General features: G+C 37.9%; 1 protein-coding gene across 1 annotated transcript; it reads right to left on the reverse strand.

The window, feature by feature from the left end:
* Positions 1 to 20: 20 nt before the first annotated feature.
* Positions 21 to 18,833, reverse strand: ankrd55 (ankyrin repeat domain 55). The gene is made up of 11 exons (XM_053475945.1): positions 18,494 to 18,833; positions 17,195 to 17,314; positions 16,727 to 16,857; positions 15,268 to 15,377; positions 13,810 to 13,870; positions 7,755 to 7,883; positions 5,278 to 5,462; positions 4,147 to 4,314; positions 1,684 to 2,309; positions 1,512 to 1,604; positions 21 to 634 (listed from the first exon to the last, which is right to left on the reverse strand). The coding sequence occupies exons 1-11, from the start codon at positions 18,531 to 18,533 to the stop codon at positions 348 to 350; spliced, it is 1,950 nt and encodes a 649-aa protein (XP_053331920.1). The 5' UTR covers positions 18,534 to 18,833; the 3' UTR covers positions 21 to 347.
* Positions 18,834 to 22,579: the final 3,746 nt, after the last annotated feature.

Raw genomic sequence — 22,579 nt, forward strand, 5'->3', positions numbered from 1 at the left:
CAAACTACAGGTATGTGTAAATAATATAGAGGTAAACCAGAAATCTAATTTTACACAGTGCATGCCATAGACAATAGAGAGTCTATTATTTTGTAAAAATGTGAAAAAATATTCTGATAGCTTTATAAACTTTATCAAACATTTCAACAATGGCAATGAAGCTCTTCCTTCTCATGAAAATATATGCTGATGGTTTACTGACTGTCCAAACAATCCAATAAAACCTGAAGATCATAGTGAAACAGAAACCAGTTTTAATGTGGCTGAGAAAAGGTCAGCCCTTTTGTTTGTGTTTCTTCCTTTTTGACAGCAAAGACAAAGACTCAGAAACTGAGTCAGCAAGTGCATCAGGTTCTTCTGTCTGTGTTAATCTCCGTCGTCTCTGGGAGATTTGGAGGTGATGGGCTTCGTTTCCTTTGAGGTGGGATAGCGGGAAGAACTTGCATGTTTCGCAGCGGCTCGGTGCTCAGAGGAGGAGGAAAGGAACACAGAGACTGACTCTGATGAATAGCTGGTCTGTGACTCTTAGATGTTAAAGGAGGCGGGAGTCCTGCTAAACTGCGTCCAAGAGAGCTTAAGGGCAGGGATTTGGACTTTCTGACTCCCTGAGAGACCTGGTCAGGAGGCAAAGAGACTGAAGAAGAAGAAAAGCAATTTGTACATTTTGTATATTAATGTATGTTTTATGCAGCTTCGGTTTATCTAAAATAGATATTAAAAAGAAATTTCTAAATGCATATTTCTTCAACTTTCTTCAACTTACAAACCAAGTAAGACACATGCATAACTTCAATGGATACATCTTTTTTTAAATATTTCTCAATACCAATACTGATGGAATAATGACAAAATTGTTTAGTATTATATAAATAAGGTTGTCATGGCACATTATTTAACTCTGCTTACATGTATGCTGGTTGCTGATATGTGCTGGAAGCAATGAACTCGCCAGTTTAATCTTTAGAGTTGTCATGGCATTATGTTTAACACAGAATGTGAGGGCGGCCAACCTGATCACTGTCAGAGCACTATCAGAGAGCACAGACACTAAAAAATTAGCACACGGTGTCATGAATTACACCTTGACATTTTGTTGTAAAGCATGTAGCAAAAGCACATGTCTCTGTGCTAGCAGAATTGAAATGAACTCTCACATTTCTTCAGCAGCTGACTTTGGCTGATAATGTTCTGCCCCAAAAGGTCAGCTTCACTCAAGCTTTCTATTTAAGATACTGTTTAAACGCAGTAGAAACATTTCAGCAGGTTGCTTATATGATAGGAAGATTCTGTAGTACTACATGATGATATCGAGCTCAGTTAACAGAATTCTTAATTTTGATTGTACGTATTCATTTTTCAAATATGTCATTTTGTGTTGCTGTTTTGAGGCATGGTAGTCACATGTCACATGGTATTGTTGCATGGCATGGCATGGCATGTAGTATTAGATATTGGTATTGGGGCATTTTTATAAGCACAATATTGGTGGAGGTATTTAATGAATAGCTTACATCTGTGGGTACAGTGGTCACGAATGGGAGCCAAGCTGTTGCGTGTCAATGCTGAGTCTCTCATTCGCAGTGGTACCAGATGAGTATTTGCAACTGTTCAAATGGAAAAAAGGGGCATCACATGCATGCTGTTGAAATAGTTTCAGGGATAGATGTGGGCTTTGTAACTCACCTTGATCATTTCTCTGAATATACGGTGTGTGGTTGGAGCAAAGCACATCTATAGGACTTGGTGTTTCGTGCAACAGCATCCTGTCAGATGGAAAAGACACCAAAGCCTTGTGGTTTAGCAACTGACTGGATTCAGTTTTCCAGGAAGGCCCAATGGCTTTCTGAGTCTTTGTCTTGCTGTCAAACAGATCATGTTCGCTCTTGCTCTTCTGCGACCTGTGGGCCAAATGACTAATTTGACCAGAAACAGTTCTATGTGATGTATTGTGCAAGTTGGTTAACAAAGAGTTTCCCAGAGTTATAGGTGGAAGACTCTGTGTGCGTATAGGAGGTAGGCTCTTGTGGTCCCTAGGAGTGGGGTCTTCAAACCTTTCAGGTTCATTAGGCTGTTTTCTGCTGTCCTCTTTAACTTGGGGCTCAACAATGCAGTCGAACATGGTGATGATGTCGTCTACTTCAGAGGTCTCTTCTTGCAGATGGCGCTCCCGGCTAAGGTCCCTTTGCCGTGTGGCATGCAGTTCTTTTTTCTTTTTACACGAGAAGATATGGTTTAGTACGCGGAATTTGCCCTCTTTTCTGATAGCAGCGTCACTGCTTTGTGAAAGTAGCTGCCTGGTTGATTCAGGCCTGCACACAAGTAAGATTATAAGATGTTATTAACATATGTTTGAAGGCCTTAGACAAACAGACATAATATATATATTTTTAAACTAATTTAAATGCTGCCCAGACTATTATTCTGCAAAAATAGCATTAGCGAAGGCATGAGGTTGGTGTGATTTCCTTACACAGTGAATTCCACACTTTGATCAGGCCTGTGGTTAGTTGCACGCCACTGATTTAATTAAAAGCCAAGTCAGTTAGTAGATCAGACACCGGTTATTCAAATGTGTTGCGCCTGGGACACTTTCTGATGTTGACAAATGCAAAAGAGTAACAGTTCAGGAAATCCTGTAGTGGTCAGAAATATATATAGATGAAAATGTCAGAATTTCCCTTTGTGAAAAATTTGCAGGTTGCCACACAGCATTAGGTAACTCATGGTTAGCTGAGGAAAGTTTTTAAAATGCTTTAAATAGTTAGATTCAGATCAGTAAGATCAGTTTTTTCAAAATGAAAATAATAGACCAGTGTACAGCAGATTAAAGTTAAACATCGTAAAGGAATGCTGAAGTCGTCAAAAAAATGCATTAATCTCCTTTGAACAGTTGATGTTGAGATGTTTCTGCTACTTCTGCTCTGTAAAGACTTCATAACGCCTCTAATCTGAGGTGCTGTTAATTGGTCATTTTTCAGGCTGATAACTCTAAATGAACTTCTCATCTGTGGCAGAGGTAGGTTTTGGTCTCGCCCTCCTGGGATGGCCTTCATGAGAGCCAGTTTCATTATGGTGTTATGACGGATTTTGCAAATGCACTTGACAATACTGTTCTTGCAAGAACTATTATAGAAAGGCTGACCTCTGTGTCTTAAAATAACAATTAACTGTTGTTTTTGTTGTTGTTATGTAATTACCTAATCCCATATGTGTTATTTTATAGTTTTGAAATCCCCAGTATTGTTGTAGAATGTAGAAAATAAATCACTAAACAAAAACAAAGAAATTTGCATGTGATCCCAAACCTTTGAACGGTAGCATGTATATATATATATATATAGTGTATTGTATATAGAAATTCTGTATAACTGTTGTCATTCATTTTCGTGTGTTTAATAATTTACTTGTAAATTAAACTTGTGTATTAGGTATTTTTAAGTATTATTTGTACAGTAATCACAAGAGTTGCATGCATTTACATATATCTCATTTGGTGCTGTTTTCAGTGACTTAAAATTGCTAATGGTACAACCGTTAATAGAGGATTAACCACCTTGCTCAGGGGCCCAACTTTGGCATCTTGGTTGTGCTGAGATTTGAACTCTGGGATTTGAAACTTTGATGAGTGGCCTAGTAACCCAAAAGCCTTAAACCCTACCACTGCCTCGCAAAGTTGATGGTTGCAAACACTGCAAGTTACAAACATTGCTGAGCACTGCGTTGCATCAAACACGTGGATGTAGAAAAAGGACCATCCTCATCATCTGTCTCACTTCCACACAGCCCAGTTGTTCATACTTCCCATAATAATGTAAATTTTACTCTCACTTCAGCACATTTTGAGTGGACAGTGGACTCTGTTCTGCTTTGTAACTGTAAAAGTAGCTGTATTTCCCTTTTCGATCAGGGAAAATTTTGTTTTGCCCGACCATCTTTAGCTGTTAAATTACTTGCTTTTTTTTTTTTTACATGCTGGCATACACTAAATGCATTCACTTGAATTGGCATAATTGAATTTATAGATAACAGTACAAGCTGTAGAAGGTAGTGCATTCTCAGAGAAAACGTGAATCATTGATCATTCATTGAGATATTTTTTTTTCAGGAAGATCATTTAAAGAAGACCTTTTAAGTAAAAACTCTAACCTGCTGTTGGCGGAGAGCAGTTTGATGCAGGCAGTGTGGCCACAGTACATGGCGTACGTCAGTGGCGTGTTCTCATTTATGTCTCTTGGCCCAGGCTCCACACCCAGCTGTAACAAAGCTTGCACACACTCCTCCTTTCCTGCTGCAGCTGCCCAGTGAAGAGGCGTCCTAATACGGGTTTTGCAGAAACAACAATGCATGGATGTCATATGAGCCACAAACAATCTTACATTTACGAATTCCATTGCAATTAATGACCGACTGATGAACAGTGAACATATTTAAATCTTACAATCAGATTGCAGAAGGAGTGGTTAATTCAGGGGCTTAAGCAATACAGCAAACACATAATTCTACTCTATTTAATCTTGTTACACTGGGAATTATAAGTAAAAAATAATTCAGGGAAGACGTAAGATAAGTAATAGAACATCAAGATGTTTTTTGGAATTTTTGTCTGTGTTTGTTGGTGCACGCATCACGTAAAAACTACTGAATGAATCTTAATGGGGTTTTTACAGATTTATTTGGCCGAGCTTGAGGTAACATTAAACATTTAATATTTAACTTTGTTTCATTGCAATCGGCCCATGGGAGGTAAAGATATGCTAATCTGAAATTTAAATGAAAAACATAAAATCATAAAAAGAATCTACCATGAAACAATCATTAGTCCATGTCAAAATTCAACAGATGGTGATGTAAATTTTTTAATACGCAGTTATAAGTGTGCAATTAAAATCCACATAATATAGATATAATAAATTAACCTCACACCTTCAATTTAAGTACTTCACTGTAACACATAAAATTGGCATTGTAGATTTTTAAAAACGCACATATGAGTATGTGATTAAATTCCATGCAAACAAAGTCATGGGTACACCTAGTGAATCCTAGTGGATATCACCAGAACCCTAGTGATTTTCCATAATGTTGCTATTACATCGTAGAACTATTCTTAGTTTCTGGCTAAACATATTGGATTAAAGCTAGTTTTTATGTGTTTTTTGCATTTTTTTTTCTTTTCTAAATCAGACCATCAGACCAGATGCATTTCAAAACAGTCAGAGTTTACAGTATATGGTGAAAGTAATCATAAGACATGAAGATGTACCACCAGTATCTTACCTCTCATCCACATCCAGAGCCTGCAGATTAGTTTCAGGGACACGTGCAAGCTCATAAATGATGTCACTGAAACCTGCTGCGGCTGCAATGTGAACGCAGGTCTTGCCGTTCTCGTCGTCGTAGTTTATAACGGTGGAACCAAGGTGATGGTCGAGAATTAGTGAGCACATAAATCTGCTACCGCTCTGCCAAACATGTAAACAACAAAAAAAAGTCTCACTTTAGTTTATGTGGTTAAAGTTTTAAATAAAAGGATGAAAAGATGACGCCAGCTTGATTAGCTGATGGTGGAGTTTCGAGTAATTGATCTTGTGGGAGCCTAGTATGAGGTGTATCATTGCAGTCCCTATGATTCAAATAATTCTTAAACCATGGTGTTTTAGGCATAAGTGGTAAAATTATTTATTTAATTAGTCCTGTGTAATATGAGAATTTACACCACAGAACAGTTGTATAGTAGATTCTTTTTGGTCAGAACATGCTGATTAATTTTAAAATTAAGATTTTATAGTAATTTACATATGGATTTCTAATCATCGACATGTTGGGATGTTTAGCTAGCTTTTTTGGGGGGGAAAAGTCTCTAGTGTTGGTGCTATGTATTAGGTTTTTCTTTAAAATATAACAGTAAAGTTTAAGAAAAGGGTACATGTAAGTAAAGAAACTTTTCTTTTGAAAAAGCATGTCCTCTTTGGCATGACATACATTTCTATTGTTAGATATAGCACAGTAATTGGTAAAGGGAAAGAGGGTTTTGGATTGATGTCTATGTGTCAGAAATGAATGGGAAACAACCATGTTATATGCTGAGAACGGTGGAGAAAAATAAAAAATCTTTAGGCATTTAAAAAGTTCCTGGAAAATCCTGTGTATTGATAGCAGCTCCCTGTAGGCCATAAATCATGCACAGTGTCCGGGAAATTGATTTGTTTTAAAGTGAGTAAGCGAACACATGTGCATGTGTGCGTGTGAAGAGAAAGAGAGAGAAAGAGAAAGAGAGAGAGAATATCCTGATTTATCGCTCTTTGTGCTAATTGAACCTATGACTTTCGTTATTACATTCAATAATGAAAAATAATGATAGTTTTGCTCATTGCACTGTTTACAACTGTAATTTTGTATGTGCCACACAGTGGGTTAAATGACTATAAAAGACACTGAGTTACGTTTAACCTTCATTAGAATTTTATATCTAATATTATGTATAGACGAGATCATTTATTACACTTGATTAGAGTTTTATATACTTTTGTACTTTCGGATTATTTTCCAATGAATAAATGACCACAATATTGTTTTTTATTTATGTTCTCTTTACGACTTAATATTTCAGGTCACAACTGTGCAAAAATAAAGGAAATTCTAAAGGGATCACAAACTTTCATGCACCAATAAAGATTCTCCTTATTAAAGTGATGAGGTCAGACCACCTGAATAGGCTTAAATAATGTTTTGAACAGAATAAACTAGATTAGCTTAGTTTGGATCTCGCCTTCATTCTGTGTGTGTGGAGTTTGCATGTTCTCCCTGTGCTTGGTGGGTTTCCCCTAAGGAATCTGCTTTCCTCCTATAGTCCAAAGATATGAGCTCTTGGTTAAGTGGTGTTTTTGCAGGGAGGGATTTCTGAATCTTTCCTGTTTACAGTGCCCCATTCTGTATTGTGGCCATCTGGGATAGTTTAGGTCTTAATGTTCTTTTTTCAGATGTAGCTATAAAATATTTACTGGTTAATAATATTACCCCAAACCCATTTAAACAACTTTGTATATTTAAAATGGTTAAAACAAGCTGCTAGATTGAGTAAGATTGAGATAAGACTGTATGCTGGCGAAACTCAGCTTGTTATGAGGTTAATCTAAACATTTACTAGATAGTGGTCTACAGAATTCCACACCATTAAAGGCAATTGAAAATGGATACAAATTAAATTAAATTGTAACCTATACCAGTATTCCCTGTCCTGTATAATTCTTACATCATGTCTATGAATAAACAAATATCACATGATATCTACTGCCAGTAATTTAATTTTAATACTGCTTAAATCTCATTTCTCACTGTAATTAGTAGCAGACTTACAGTAATAGCTGACTACGTATGTTTGTAGCAATTGTTAAGCTTATTTACGTAACTGTTCTCAGGTTATAACCAGTAATTTAAAATATATCTTAGTACAAAAACAGACAGTGACGCAAGTCATAAAAAATCGTCTGATGGTAAAAATTAAATTGAACATGACAGGACATGATAGGCAGCATGTCACAGTTAATCAGGCTTTCTATTGATGTCATCCGTCCTGTCCATGCGACTGAAGGGAGTGTAAATTTCCAGTGTAGTTGCATTTTGTGATGCCTCACCCTTTCTGCAGTTAGTGGAAAAGTGAGCTCGTGCACATGCATTAGGTGGATTTTAGAAACAATTTTCATTTGCAAATGATTCAACAATTTATTTAAAAGAAACCAGTGTGACATTCCTACCTGCACAGCCCAGTGAAGTGCAGTTTTAAAGTCTTTATCGACCAGTGTGGGATCTGCCCCTTTTTGCAGCAGGGCCTGAACATGCTCCGGGCGGTTATGGAAGGATGCCCAGTGAAGCGCCGTCATGCCCTACAAAGACAAAAGCAGTAGTGTATTTTTTTTTTATATGCTAGTGATACATGTGACTCAGAGGTTGCCGTTTGAGTTTTAAGCTACTTCGCACTGCAGGCAAAGATGGCTTTATCAAAAGAAGATTTAGATTTTATATTCATTATGTGAAAGATCTGTTGAAAGTAGATTTTAATATTATATTTGTTATGTGACAGATCTCTCACTCACTCTCTATCTATTGATTATCCTGGTCAGGGTCATGGGAGGCCTGGGGAGTATCCCAGCAGACTCGCGGCATTAGGCAGGGTATACCCCGGATAGGGGGTCAACCCATTGCAGGGCACAAGAGCAAACGAAGTAACATGCAACCTCTGCACACACAGACCTGAAGCAGGACTCAAACCCCTGACCCTGAAGGTGCAAGGCCACTGTGTAACCACTATGCCACCAGTGTGACTCTTCAATCCAACTCCATATTTGTCATAATTCCAAATTAGGAAAACATGTTCTTTTTTCAGGGAGTTTAACACAGGGACACAGCGTTCCTTTGCACATAAGGGTCTAATGTCAGATGTAGGGCACGTTGAAAAAATTACACGAAAAGCCTCGGATTTGCTCAGTAAACATAGTCCCCTTGGCCTGCAGTGAGAATGTAGCCTGCATCTAATTTAACACAATACATTAAACCAATCCCAAGGCTGAGTCATGTCAGGGGTTTTAGGAGAGTCTAAATGTAGTTAAATTGTGAGTATGAATCACATGAAGATTGTGTATATGAGTAAGGGCAATGGGATGATCACTAACACAAGACAACATCTTTTTTTAACTAGACTATAACTATGTATATCACAATGGTTCTCAAAAAATATTCTAAACAATTTTCTGTATTTCATTTTTGTAATTTTCTTACAGTGAATTGGTGAAGGTCAAATACACAAGAAATGGTTTTGTAACCCTTTTCAGCCCCTTGGGGGATTAATCATTTTTTTCTGAGATCCTAAGGAATCTCCCTTGATCAACTCATACCTTATATGCTTATGTTCTTAAAACAGTGGACAGCATGGTAATCTAATGGCTGATTGTCATCCCACTTATTGAATGCCTTGATTTTAATTATACCTTTAAATTAACTCTTGCTCATAGAGGTAAATTTGTACTACATTTACAATTATGGCACTTTGCAGAGGCCCTTATCCAAAGTGATTAATGTTGCTTATTTATACACCTGAGCAGCTGAGGGTGAAGGGCCTTGCTCAAGGGCCCAAGCGTGGCTGGGATTTAAGAGTTGAGGTTGAAACACAATGATATTCAATTCTGAATTATTTTGCTTAATGAACAAATGTAAAAAAATAAATGTTTTAAAATGTTATTTTTTTAACTGAGTTCTCTTTAACTAGTTGTAGAACATAATACAAATGAATATACAGTTAAACCTTGGACACCCCCCCACCTCTCAGATGGACTGTTTATTGTCACTGTAGAGTTCAACCATGTAAATCTCAAGTCAGTGCTCCCCAGATCCCATCAGTATGTGGACTTTGCAACAAGAGGAAAAACACACAAATTTTGTTTACACAAACATTTATGCCGCATATCGAGCAGAGTCCTTCCCCGACCTCGGCTACTCAGACCATATCTGTGTTTTGCTAATTCCAGCATACAGACCCACTCATCAGGCATTCGGAACCGGTTCTAAAACAGGTAAAAATCTGGTTTGGGAACACTGACTGGAACATGTGAAGGGAGGCTGCAACTTACGGCGACTTCACCAACTTGGAGGAGTACACGTCATCAGTGACCAGCTACATCAACAAGTGCACCCACGATGACGTGACTGAGAATGACGTGGCGAAGTCTCAGACTGAAGACTGAGATTCCACCGTCAGAGTGGAGGATAAAGTGGCCCACTTCAGAAACAGTGTGACACATGGAGCATGTGACAGAGCATACAAGGCATCGCCATCTACAGGACATCATGACCTGCCTGTGACGGTGGTGGCTCCTTCCAGATGCGCTGAACAGCTTCTATGCTTGGTTCGACGTGCAGTATGACGTGACAGGTGCAGTAAGACCACTGTTCAGGTGCTGTGTTTCACTACGGCTGATGTGAGGAAAAATCTATGCAACCCACATACTGTAAAGCTGCTGGACCAGATAACATGGCTGGCAGAGTGCTTAGAGAATGTGCTGAACAGCTGGCGGATGTTCTTACCGACATCTTCAACCTCTATATAAATAAATAACTAATTACATTACAAAATTACTGTCTTTAAAAGTAATCAGTACTTTTCGAGATATTTTGAGATTGGTTTCAGACCTCCTTCATATGTGGAAATAAGTCAGATATAAATCAGATATGTGCTAATGTTCTGGTCGTGTAAACAGACAGATCGGATTTCCTGAGTCATTGTGTTCTGTACGTCATTAAAACTGCGACTTTTTCACGGTTTATTGACGTAATGTTATTCTCCGGTGGAAGCGCATGTTGAATTTTAACATCGCAGGTGACATGGAAAAGGAAAAGCACCCAGCACCCCCCCCACCCCCTTTTTAATGCTTATTTGGGCTAAATAACATTAAGAAATCAGTATTTGGTGAATGAAGCATATGCACAGGCTGCAATTATGCTGTTTTTATTCCTCCTCAATTTTAAAACCATGGTGACATTTCGTGAACTTTGCATATATTGCAGAGTGTCAAGCATACTTCACCTTCGTCTATCTTGGCTAGTGTGTAGCGCAAAAACCTCCCTTTAAGTATGCGCAATGTTTCAGATGGTATGGCAAGTGTAAACATGTGTATCGGATATGAGTCATAGTTGAAAAAACATGTAAACAGACAGTCAAAAAAATCAGATATAGGCAACAAATCAGAATTGGGCATCGAGACCTGCAGTGTAAACGTAGCCTAACAGACTGGCCTAAAGACAACAACCTTTCTCTGAACACTGATAAAACAAAAGAGATGGTTGTTGACTTCAGAAGGACATGGAGCGACCACTCTCCTCTGTAGAGACCATCAACAGCACCAAATTCCTGGGTGTCCACCTAGAGGGGAATCTCACCTGGCCCCTTACCACTGGCTCCGTGAAAAAGAAAGCCCAACAACATTTTTTCTTCCAGAGAAGGCTGAGGAAGGCCCAGCTTCCTCCAGCGATCCTAACCATTTTCTAAAGAGGGGCTATTGAAAGCATCCTGATCAGCTGCATCACTGTATGGTTTGGAAATTCTGCCATCTCGGACCGCAAGACCCTACAGCGGATGGAGAGGACATCTGAGAAGATCATCTGGGTTTTTTCCCCTCTATCGAAGACATCTCCACCACACGCTGCATCCGCGAAGCATTGTGGCTGATAATACACACCTCTCTCACTTACTCTTTACCCTCCTGCCATCTGGAAAAAGGTACCGAAGCATTCGCGACCTCACACCCAGACTTTGTAACAGCTTCTTTCCACAAACCACCCATCTCCTCAACAAGAAAGGACTGAACTCACACGCACAAACACACTGATCAACTATCTGTACAACATTTGTACAACCTGTAATTGCTTTTTTATTTATTCATTTTTATCTGCACAAAAACCTCTTTCCTATCTTCACTGCTACTTACAAGAAATGTTTACTGTTTTTCATCTCACTTCCTCAACTCATTATCTCATTACCACAGAGTATTCAAATATGTCATGTTGTCACTCTTGTTTGCACAATTGCATGTGCACTTTATGTTGTCTTTTTTTGTACAGGATAGTTTTTTGTTAAATTATATTGTTAATATGTTTTGTCTCAGCTATTCAGCTAATTAGGTTTCTTAGTTAGCTAGTTAGCGTATGCTAATTTATGTTGTTAATCCATGTTGTATGTAGCACCTTGGTCCAGTTCACTGTGTACTGAACTGTATATGGTTAAAATGGTAATAAAAGCCTACCTACTTGACTTGGATTGTTAGCCTAACTCGTTCTGGAAGCGACCAGACCTCAGTAATTATGGGACCAGGGGAAGCTTAGTGGTTAGGGCATTGGGCTATGGTTTGAAAGACCCCAGGTTCAAACCCCACAACTACCAAGTTGCCACTGTTTGGCCCTCAAGTGCTCAGATGTATAATAAGATAAAAATGTAAGTCGCTCTGGATAAAAGTGTCTGCCAAATGTATTGAAAGTATTGAATTTCCCCATAAGAAATAACGGAAAAACTAAGATGATTCGTTCCATAGCCCAAAATATTCATATAAAAAGAATTTATACAACATATAAAGTAAAAAAAAAACTAATTAACCTGCACTTTTCGTTTGAAAAGAATCGTGACTGGTGTTAGGCAAGAGAAGTAGCAGGGGGAGGGGAGCTACTGTGTAGGATGACTTTCACACACACACACACACACACCAAACATACTAACGGAATCACTTGTTTCTGTCTGAGTCTCTGTATGGTTACCGGAAGCTTCATCTTCTTTTTGCATAACTTTTACAAGGAACCTCTCAAATGGCATTAACTTTTTTTTCATCAAGGATTTTGCAGAAATGTGACACTGCATTATCGTTAAACAGAATTATCTTCCGCGCTGCTACAGCCTTTTAAACTTTTTTTTCTTTACAAGGGCCGTTGTTGCAATACAGTTTCTAAAGAACAGTAACTACACTTGGACACAATATTAAAAAAATGCTTTACATGCACACACGTACACACACACACACACACACACACATACACACAAACACACACAGGGTCAAAATGTTATAGCAAACAGTACACGCGCACGTATGTTGACCATACGAGTAATGAGCATGGAAGATAAGAGCCCACAATCCCACAGCGTGAGAAAGAGAGAGAGAGACACCATTGGCTCAGTTGTGCTCATGTGGGGTTCGGCAGATAAAGCGTACAGTACATCCTACAGTACTCGTATATTAAGACCTCGCACATTTAACAAGTTAAAAATGTTGCTCGTCTTACAAAACACTCGCAGACCAAGTTACACGCAATCCAAGGTTTTAATTCTTATTCATTGTATTATCTTTAATTTTATAACAAATGTTGTTGTATATGTCTATTGTGTCTGTATTATTATATTATTACAAAACCATTTACTATTTCAAAAATACCTTAAAATGGTAAAGAATGCCTGTAAAGAAAGCAACAAAATTACCAGAACACCTCCAATTCTCCCTCATGCTTACACTCCATGTTTTGCTTACACTACTGTTCAAATGTCTTGGGCGCATTCAAAAAAATTACATATGAAAAGATTATTTTAAAATCATTCCTACCAGAAAAAAAAGGGTACTAAAGAGTAATACAAAAAAAACAGTCAATATTGATTGTGAAAACTTTTTGCTTGATAAAATCAGTAGTGTGAAATACAGATTTGTGCAGTTTTATAAATAAACTAGTTGGATGTTTTAATGAACTTGGTGACCAATATACAATAGTTTGTCTGGTAATTTTATTATACTTGCTAAATTCATATACTAAAAGAAAAAAAAAAAAGAGTTTACAAACTTTCTGGTGGTACTGTATAATGCTGTATAATTATATACAGTAAATATGTAAGTTTTTGTAAGACTTGGTGTTGAGCAGCATCTGCAGGGTCTTGTACTGTATGGTAGATTCTCCATATACTGTACATTTTATGTGTAATAGTTGTTATGGTGAGGTTTCCTCCTAGAGAACATTCCGAAAAAACCTGTCATTTATTATTTCACTAGAGCAGCATGTCCTATCGTTTTTATTCTTTACCTGAAAGTATAGACTCTTCCACCAGTGGACATATTTTTCATATTGATTGTAAGCTGTTAAGGCTAGAGGTTTAGGCAGAATATAGTCATGTAACACACAGGGTATTAAAGTTTAAAAAATCCTATTTAAAATGCTATTTAAAATATGTATTAATTATGCCACATATAGCTTACATGTGAGTAAATCAAGAAATGTTTAAACGTTTCTTACCTCATTATCTTGATGATTTATTTCACACAGTGTTGATTGTTGCAGTAACACAGCCATGAGTCTATGAATGACCAAATTGCACAATTACTATGTGGAAAGTGCTTTAGTCATACAATACACTAAATGGGCAAATGTTTGTGGACACCCAGAGATCACGCTCATTCGTTGTTCTTCCCCAACAATGTTGGAAGCACAGAACTGCGTAGAAAGCATTTGTAGAATGCATTTCTGCACAAAGCAAGGTCTATGAAGACACAGACTCAAAAATTATTTTGAACTCATGTGGCTTTTACATTTTGATATGTCAAACTAACTTGCTTAATTTACTTGCTGACCTCACTAATGCTCTTGTGGCTGAAAGAACACGAGTCTTGTGGAAAGCCTTTCCAGAAGAGTGAATAATCTAATAATAGCAAAACAGGGGACTATATTTGGAATGAATATGATAGTCATGTGTCCACAAACTTTTGCCCAAATAATGTTTAAAGACACACATTATCATTTTGAGGATTAAATAATAGCGGAAATGTTAACTCTGATCCATTCATATCAGGCCTACACTGAAGTACGGCTAATTAGTCATAGTTTTCACAGCGTTCCCAAGTTGAGAAATCTAATTGAAAAACACTTATGTTTACTCTAAGTGTCTAGAGACTGCAACAAATCTGCACACACTGCTAATTATAAGCATTCATAAAACAGTTGGAACAGATGGACAGAAAAAAAACAGGAAGTCTCACTTAAGGTCTTTTTTTTCTATTGTTGCTCTTACATGCCAACACCCAAAAACATTTGTGAGGATTTTGAACAGAGCTGTAAAAACCTTGTCTATTCCTTTCCTGCCACCAACGGAAAAGGAAACATCGTGCTACTGGAAATGTTGCCATGCAGAGCAAAGGTCCCGTGTTGCTATAGGGACTGCATATATGTCTTGATGAGTGCATTCCCATTTGAGGAAAGGAACACTCATTAAGACACATAATGGCTGTTGGCCTGGTGCCTGTGACGTGCTGACCCAGCAGCTACTACAGCGTACTTTCTGTTCCTGTTGTGGTCTCTGGTTTCTAAATTAAGCCAAGAGAGTTCCGTAAATCAGTTCAAATCAATTCCTTTAAATATATGTAATATTAATTCATATTAACAACAATCCATGTTATATACAGGATATAATTACTGTATATAATAGTATATAATTAACTATACATATATACTGTATATATAATAATATAATGATAATAATATGATAATGTTAATTTAATGTAATATATATCATACTTTTTTTTTCAGGATAAATTTGATTCCCAAATCACATTGCCAGTCTATAAAAATTTTATTTGCTTGAAGTCTATCCTTATCATTAAACTTCGATGAATTTTCCCACTCAACCATACGAATGAAACATCAGATATGAAACCATGCTTTACTAGGGGAAAAAAACAACAACTGTTGAGTGTTTACCTGAGGTCGACCTCAGCTGTAGCAGCATGAAGCGGTAAGCGACCGTTCTTATCAGGGATGTTCTGTTTTGCACCATTTCGCAGTAAACACACACAGCCTTCCAACCAGCCCTTTGAAAGATAACATACAGAGACGTATCAGTGAACCAGCTGAAAATATCACACAGATGGTGTGAGCTAGCCTTTGTGTTGATGATTTTATCAGGGGAGCCAGGTTGTGGAAATTTAACAACAAGTACAAAATATACATCAATAAAAACAAACTACAGAACATTTGATTTTTTTTATCAATCTGTATTGCTGCTCATATCCTGTCAGTGACCAAAAAACTTTTTTGGAGGTTTTTTTTTTTGCTTTATTTATGGAACATTCAGTTTCCATTACCATTACAACAGTAATTTGTCAAAATGTGTTTTATGTCCAATTTACACACCATAATGTCAATCAAAATGTTGAGGAGAAGGGACATTATGAGCGATACATGAATGTTTACCGTTAATACACAGAGTATGCAAAAGACGCAGAAACAACCGTAATGCTGGCACAATCTACATAATTAAAAGAAAAGTTTTGTCTTTACATTGGTCGGAACTTGCTCCAGAAACCAGTCTTAGAAAGACAGCCAGACATGTACATGGGCTTTGACCTGAAATAATAATATCACTGATTACATTAAAGCTGCTTATTTTTAGCTTTAACCTTTTAACTATTTCTACAATTTCTTAAAGACTGTTACTTATGCTATTAATTATATAATTGCAATAATAATTTAGACTATTATTAACGAACAATTTTGGGTTCAATTATTATTATTACTATTTATTATTATTATTATTAATTAGTTATTATTGAACAATTATGGATTTTAAAATTTTATGTTTTGCTTCTTTTTCAAAACTTCAAAACAGTTTTTTCAACTCTTCTTTAAAACAGTTCACAAGACTTCAAAACAGGTGCCAGGTATTTGCAGTTCTGCATTCAGACAGCAGAGGGCATGAAAAGTTCACACAGTTCCTTTAACTCTTTAAAGCTAGGGTTTTGGAAAGTAAACTTTAATATTGTATCTAATACTAAACCACTATGTTTTCCCTTTTTGGTTTGATTTGGATTACGTTAGTAGTACTGAGTTTAGAGAACTTTTAGAGGAACCAGATAAGCTAGAAAAAAACTGTTAAATGCTGTTATACACTAAATGATTGTTATATGATCTGTTATAATGTTCTGCAAATGTTCCACAATAATAACTGTGACCAAACGTACTTTTTTTTTTAAGTATGTTGCTCTTTAAAAATTTCAATATGCACTGTTATTAGAAAATAATCAATTTCTGGTAACAGCAAGTCCAGTCCTTAAACCACACTGTCATTGATTATTTTCCTATATCAGCACACCCTCTCACGTTTTATTCCTTACATGGAAATTCCAATCCCACAGTGCATTCCCCAAGCTCTGGCTAGTACCAAGTATGTAGCGAGGGAAAGTGAAGTCCTGCCACAGGCATCCTGAGTGTTGATCGATGCACCCATTTTCAGCAACAGCTTAACTGTATCCACCTGTCTCCCAGAGACGGCGTGCATTAGCAGCGTGGAGCCTGGGCCAAGAACAAAAGAACATTTCAGGACTTTCAGGCCATGTATACACCTGCAGATGAGCTCTCTCTTTGTGTAATAAGCACAACAATGATAATAAGGTGCAGGACCCCAATTAAATTTAAATTGTGGCAATTAAAGTGGCAAAAAAAGATACATTTCCTTTTAATTCTCATAAAATAGCATAACAACATATAGTCACTTATATTTGGACATTTCCATACTAAAATATCAATTGGGCTTTGAATAAAATCTCAGTCTTTTGCTATAATCAAGTAGATAGTATCTTCAACTAAGGGTGGTAAGATAATGGCCATAGTGCAGGAGTATTGTACATGCCTTCACTATCACAGCACTCCAGAATGGACGGATCCTCACGTATGGTGGATGTTAGACTGTTGACATCCCCTGTAGCCGCTGCGTGGAACACCACGTTCAAGTCCACTTCCTCAGCACAGTCTGATAGAGACAAAATTTGCATTCATATTATTTCAAAATGAATCCCAAGTGGCTTATAATCAAAACAGAAGACTGCCCAAGATTCTAGTTGTTAAAGGATTCAGCAGTGATAAAAGACAAGAAAAAGATAAGAACAGATCTACTTCAGAGTTCCTAATCGTATTTTCTTGTGAGACTAAGACTAAGACTTAATGACTTTCATGAAATAATTACAAAAATGATTCTGAATGGGTCTGAATTCTTGAGACCAGTGGACTGTCAGGTGAATCCTACTTGTTTTTCACTGCTGCTAGATAACCAAATGAAACAAAATAAAAGGAAGGAGTTCACTGTCCCAAACAGATTAAATTAACAACAAACTTAAACCGGAAATGACGGTCAGTGCTGATCATTGGCAAATTAGCGAGAAACAGGAAGAAAGAATGCAGATTTCTAAGGACGGTCCGCCTTCTTTATAGCAGCTTCATAACGGCTTCTCCAAAACAAATACTCATAATGGTTGTGTACTGTAGCAATGTATCTAATGCACTTTTTTTTGCTCATGTTTTAGAGTGGCAAAAGGGGCCTCACATAGGTTTCTCCCCAGAGTCCCCAGAGTTACAAATCTGTAAACTAGCTCTGGAACACTGAGCACGAGGCAGGAATACACCCTGTACACTTGAACATTATTAACCTACACAATTACACACTTAAGGACAATTTAGTGAGGCTAATACAGTTTTTTTTCTATTACATTAAAAAAGTGCTAAAAGTATAGTTATGGTTATAATACAGTAAAAACATTACATATGCACACAGAGGCTTCTTTCAGTGTAAAACGTAGAGGGTTAGAATAACACTTTTAACGTTTAGGTCCAGCTAGTCACAGTCAAATGAAGACTGTAGTTACTTTAATGTTGTAGTTGTAGCCTACTGGATAAAAGTAGAAAATCCCATGAAAGTCTAATGAGGTGCAAAGTTTAGGGTCAGAAAATGAAACGATCGAAGCTGGTTAGAACGGGTTATGGCTCAGTGCAGTGTGGGTTACATTCCTCACATGCTCACTTTGCCTTACTCTCTCCCATCAGTACCCCATCAGCCCGAGCAGCTACTGATGCGAGCTGAGCGTCACCATGGCAACAGCGGCCGTGCCCCCCTCCCTCTCCCCCCTCTCCCTTCTAATTCCCCTTTCTGCTTTACCTTTGGGCTGGTCAAACACGGTTGCAGAGGGAAACTCCATGCCTGAGGATTGCCACCAGAGAAGAAGAACACACCGCTTCCAGAGAGAAGAGAGAGAGAGAGAGAGAGTGTATCCCCTGTGTAGTCTATGTCATGGTGCCAGATAGTGCTCCTGTTTTCCCATGAATTACCCTGAGATAAAGAGATAGATGCGGGAAAGGAGAGAGTGAGAGTGAACGAGAGAGAGAGAGAGAGAGCCTGGCGGGAGAAAAGCGCGTGTCCGTACTCCCACGGGAGAAGTTTTACGCGCGCGTTGTTGATGGAACCGAGGCGAGAGGAGAATTCGCGCAGCTTCCCTGTGATCGATCTGCATGAATGGGGGATTGCAAGGCGCGCACTGCGCATGCGCAGAACCACCAGGCGCATCATCAGCATCCTAAAGCAGCCTGGTGGTGGCACGACCGCGTGGAATGTGTACAAAAATAATAAAATAAAAGATTTATCATGGTTTATTGTATCATTTTGGGATATTTTAACACATCTGAAGGATATGATCTAGTTTTTTACTTGATTCAAAGTGAGTTAATAGCAATAATGAGGGATGGAGGAAACCCAATCTGGCAACCCGGTATGAAAAAAAAAAACCGAATTGTCTATAAATGCTCTGCTCCGCTCACACATGGTATATTTTACCTGATGCTAGAAATATTTTGGCATTGCATTACACAATGCAAAAAGGGTGTCAGAAGAATTATAACACGCTTGTCATTTTGTTTGTAGAAAATGCAGTCAGGGATTTCTAATAAAAATTCATGAATGAATGAATGAATGAACTTAAATCCATCCGTTTATTATAACATCTTAATGTGTTTGAATGAGCAAATAAACATTCATAAAGCATGCTTGAAATATTTCTTCAATGACCCTAAAACATAAAGTGTGCACGATTTTTAAATAGCAACAAGAAATCTTTTTTCCCATTCATATTTATCAGACAGCCTGTCACCATGGAAACCTTGGAGGATATGACCTGATTATAAAAAATCATCTCTTGGGACTTGTGTAAAATGAGCTCACCGCTTTTACAAGGCCAAAGCAATGGTCAATCGTAACAATAAGACATTTTATTTCAAAGTTTCACATGAGTGAGTGAATTCCAATCGAAATGATCAAAGTTGACAAACCTCATACTATGATCATTTTATAAAGCACAATCGCACAATCCAATTTATTATGACCAACAGTACTCACCAGTGACAGCCTGGCAGTGCTGGAGCTTGAACATTCAGTAACCCATAACCTCAACAGAGGATGGTTCCAATGGTTATTGAGGATGGTTATTGACCTCTGGGTTATGGGCCGGCACGCTTCCACTGCGCCACAGTGCCTTATCCATTATGCAAATAAATGTGTTTAGCCACATTGTGACTAATTACCAATAAGAAAAGTAAAAAAAAAATGAGCTTTAACTGGGCTCTACACCGATCAGCTACAACACTATCACCACCACCAACTGATGAATTAAATAACACAGATTATGAATTATATACTATTAAACTTATGACAGGATCACTGGAACCAAAGGCTTGTCTATTCCTCTGGGAACCAAAGCCTAACCCACCTGGGTCGATCCAACAGAAAAATTAAACTTCTAGCTATGAGAGAAATGTATCAGAGCACTCCAAATGTACACACAAATGTATCAGCCTTCAAAGTCCGCAGATCTCAATCTGATCAAGCACCCATGGGATGCACCAGACAAACAAGTCCGATTTATGGCTGTCCCATAACCCACAGCACCCAAAGGATTTTCCGCTAATATCTGGTGCCGGACACCATGGTATACCCCCAGAGTTCTTGTGGAGTCATGCTCTGAGAGCTGCCCTGGTGGCAGAATGTGGGAAAAAATCTATAGTTTGCCAAAATAATTACAAATGAAGTTTTAGCTGAGTTTATTGACTTTTGTTGCCTCACAGCTCCATGGTCCTGGGTTCAAGCCTGAATTTGGATAACTGTATGAAGTTTCACATCTTCTCTCAGTGTCTGCAAGAGTTTCAATAGTATGTGGATTGGCTAAGTAAAATCATTCCTAATAATAATATAGTAAATTGCTGCAGTGCCTTTCAGTGGACTGACATCCTATCTAAGGTGGATTCCTGCCTCACACCAAGTGTTTGCAGGATAGATTAGCAGCATGGTCCAGAGTAAGAGTGAGACTGAGAATTGTTATTTCGCCCCCTAGTGGACGATAAGATAATAACTATTTTAGTAATCATTGCATTTAAAATAGATTGCTGTGAACAGTACTGCTCAAAAAAATAAAGTGAACATTTAGTCCCAGATTAACTTAACCATGCATACACATAAAGTCACGTTCAAGTCAAACTGGGACTAAGTGTTCCCTTTATTTTTTTGAGCAGTATATAAAAAATATTATATAATATTCATATACCTTCTAATTCCATGGTCTTTTCTGATTTTTATTTCTTTCTACATTATAAAACATCGCTGAAGGCATCTTCCTTGAACAGGTGATATTGAGATGTGTCTGCTACTGCTAGCCTTCATTACGGCTCTAACCTGATGTGCTGTTAATTGGTGATTTTTGAGGCTGGTAACTCTAAATCAAGGGTCAACTCCAGCCCTGGAGTCCAGCACAGTTTGTAATTCACCAACATCCACTGAACCTGGAAATTAACAGATGAGTTAAATAAGCTGTGTGTGAGCAGAAGAATCACCAAACTGTGTTAGACACTGGCCCTCCAGGACTGGAGTTGAAGAGCCCTGCTCTCTAAATGAACTTCTCTGCAGCAGAGTTTTTGCAATGCACTTGACAATACTGTTCTTGCAAGAACTGGTCTAGAACACCTGAACTTCATGTTTTAAAATAACAACCGACTATTCTTATTGTTACTTATATATACTTATTATTATATATTTTGACCACTAGATAATGGGTGGCCAACCCTGGTCCTTGAGAGCTGCAGCCTTGCATGTTTTCCATTTATCCCTGCACTTTTCACTGCTAATTACCTGGATCAGGTGTGTTCAGTCAGTCAGAACATGAAAGACTTGATCAAGGTAATCAGCAGTGAGTAGTAGGACCAGGGTTGGCCATCCTTGCAGTATATGAATTTACAATCTATTTTAAATGCAATGTTTACTAAAAGAGTTATTCTTTTATTTTCCACTAGGGGGCGAAATAACAATTCTCAGTCTCACTCTTACTCTTACTCTGGACCATGCTGCTAATCTATCCTGCAAACACTTGGTGTGAGGCAGGAATCTACCTTAGATAGGATGTCAGTCCACTGAAAGGCACTGCAGCAATTTACTATATTATTCTTAGGAATGATTTATCTTAGCCAATCCACATACTATTGAAACTCTTGCAGACACTGAGAGAAGATGTGAAACTTTGTAATACTACAAAATGTTGAAAAGTTTGAGGGTCATGGATATTTATTTGCTGTATATTTGGCAGAACCCGGCAATTTTGTTAATATTAACATATATTAAAAAGTAAAGAAATTGTCTGGTGCCGGCTGTGGTGGTGGTGAAGAGCTTCAGCAGTTGACACTTAGCCAGTTTTTGAAATAAAAAATAAAAAAAACATGTTAACTTAAAAAGTTTAGTGGGGATCTACTCAGCCCCCCCCCCCCCCCCCCCCAACACACACACACACTATCCACTACATGAGCCATACGCCGCCATACAACACCACACATGGTTAAAACTACTGGACTATTGAGGAAAATAATGGACTATTGAGGTTCATGAACGTTTATGAGCTCCATGTTCATTTTACGAGCTCCTTGACCCGAGCCGGTTAACCCGAAGTCGCTGTCCTACTGGAGTCTCAGAGAGTACAAACATGAGGATTCGAAAACACAATAATACAATTGCTGGAACTAAATTAGTTTCATTCTTTTAAAGAGTCTTCGGATAAAAGTCACTGCGACTATATTTAAAGTTGCGCTGTACACTGTGGGTAATTTTGTGCTGCAGGGTTTATGGGTTTGTTGGCAGAAAATGAAACGTATTAAACCACCCCAAGCCACAACTTCATTGTCTGGGCATTGTGTTACATATTTGCCTGTTTGGGTA

This window comes from Clarias gariepinus, chromosome 17, assembly GCF_024256425.1.
Source record: "Clarias gariepinus isolate MV-2021 ecotype Netherlands chromosome 17, CGAR_prim_01v2, whole genome shotgun sequence".
Lineage (NCBI taxonomy): Eukaryota > Metazoa > Chordata > Actinopteri > Siluriformes > Clariidae > Clarias > Clarias gariepinus.

Coding starts and splice junctions, on each gene's coding strand:
- ankrd55 (XM_053475945.1), bottom strand. CDS start 18,533: ATGGAGTTTCCCTCTGCAACCGTGTTTGACCAGCCCAAAG. Junction 13,871..15,267: donor ACAGCTGAGGTCGACCTCAG/GTAAACACTCAA, acceptor GGTCATTCATAG/ACTCATGGCTGTGTTACTGC. Junction 635..1,511: donor TGACCACTGTACCCACAGAT/GTAAGCTATTCA, acceptor CTTCTTCTTCAG/TCTCTTTGCCTCCTGACCAG.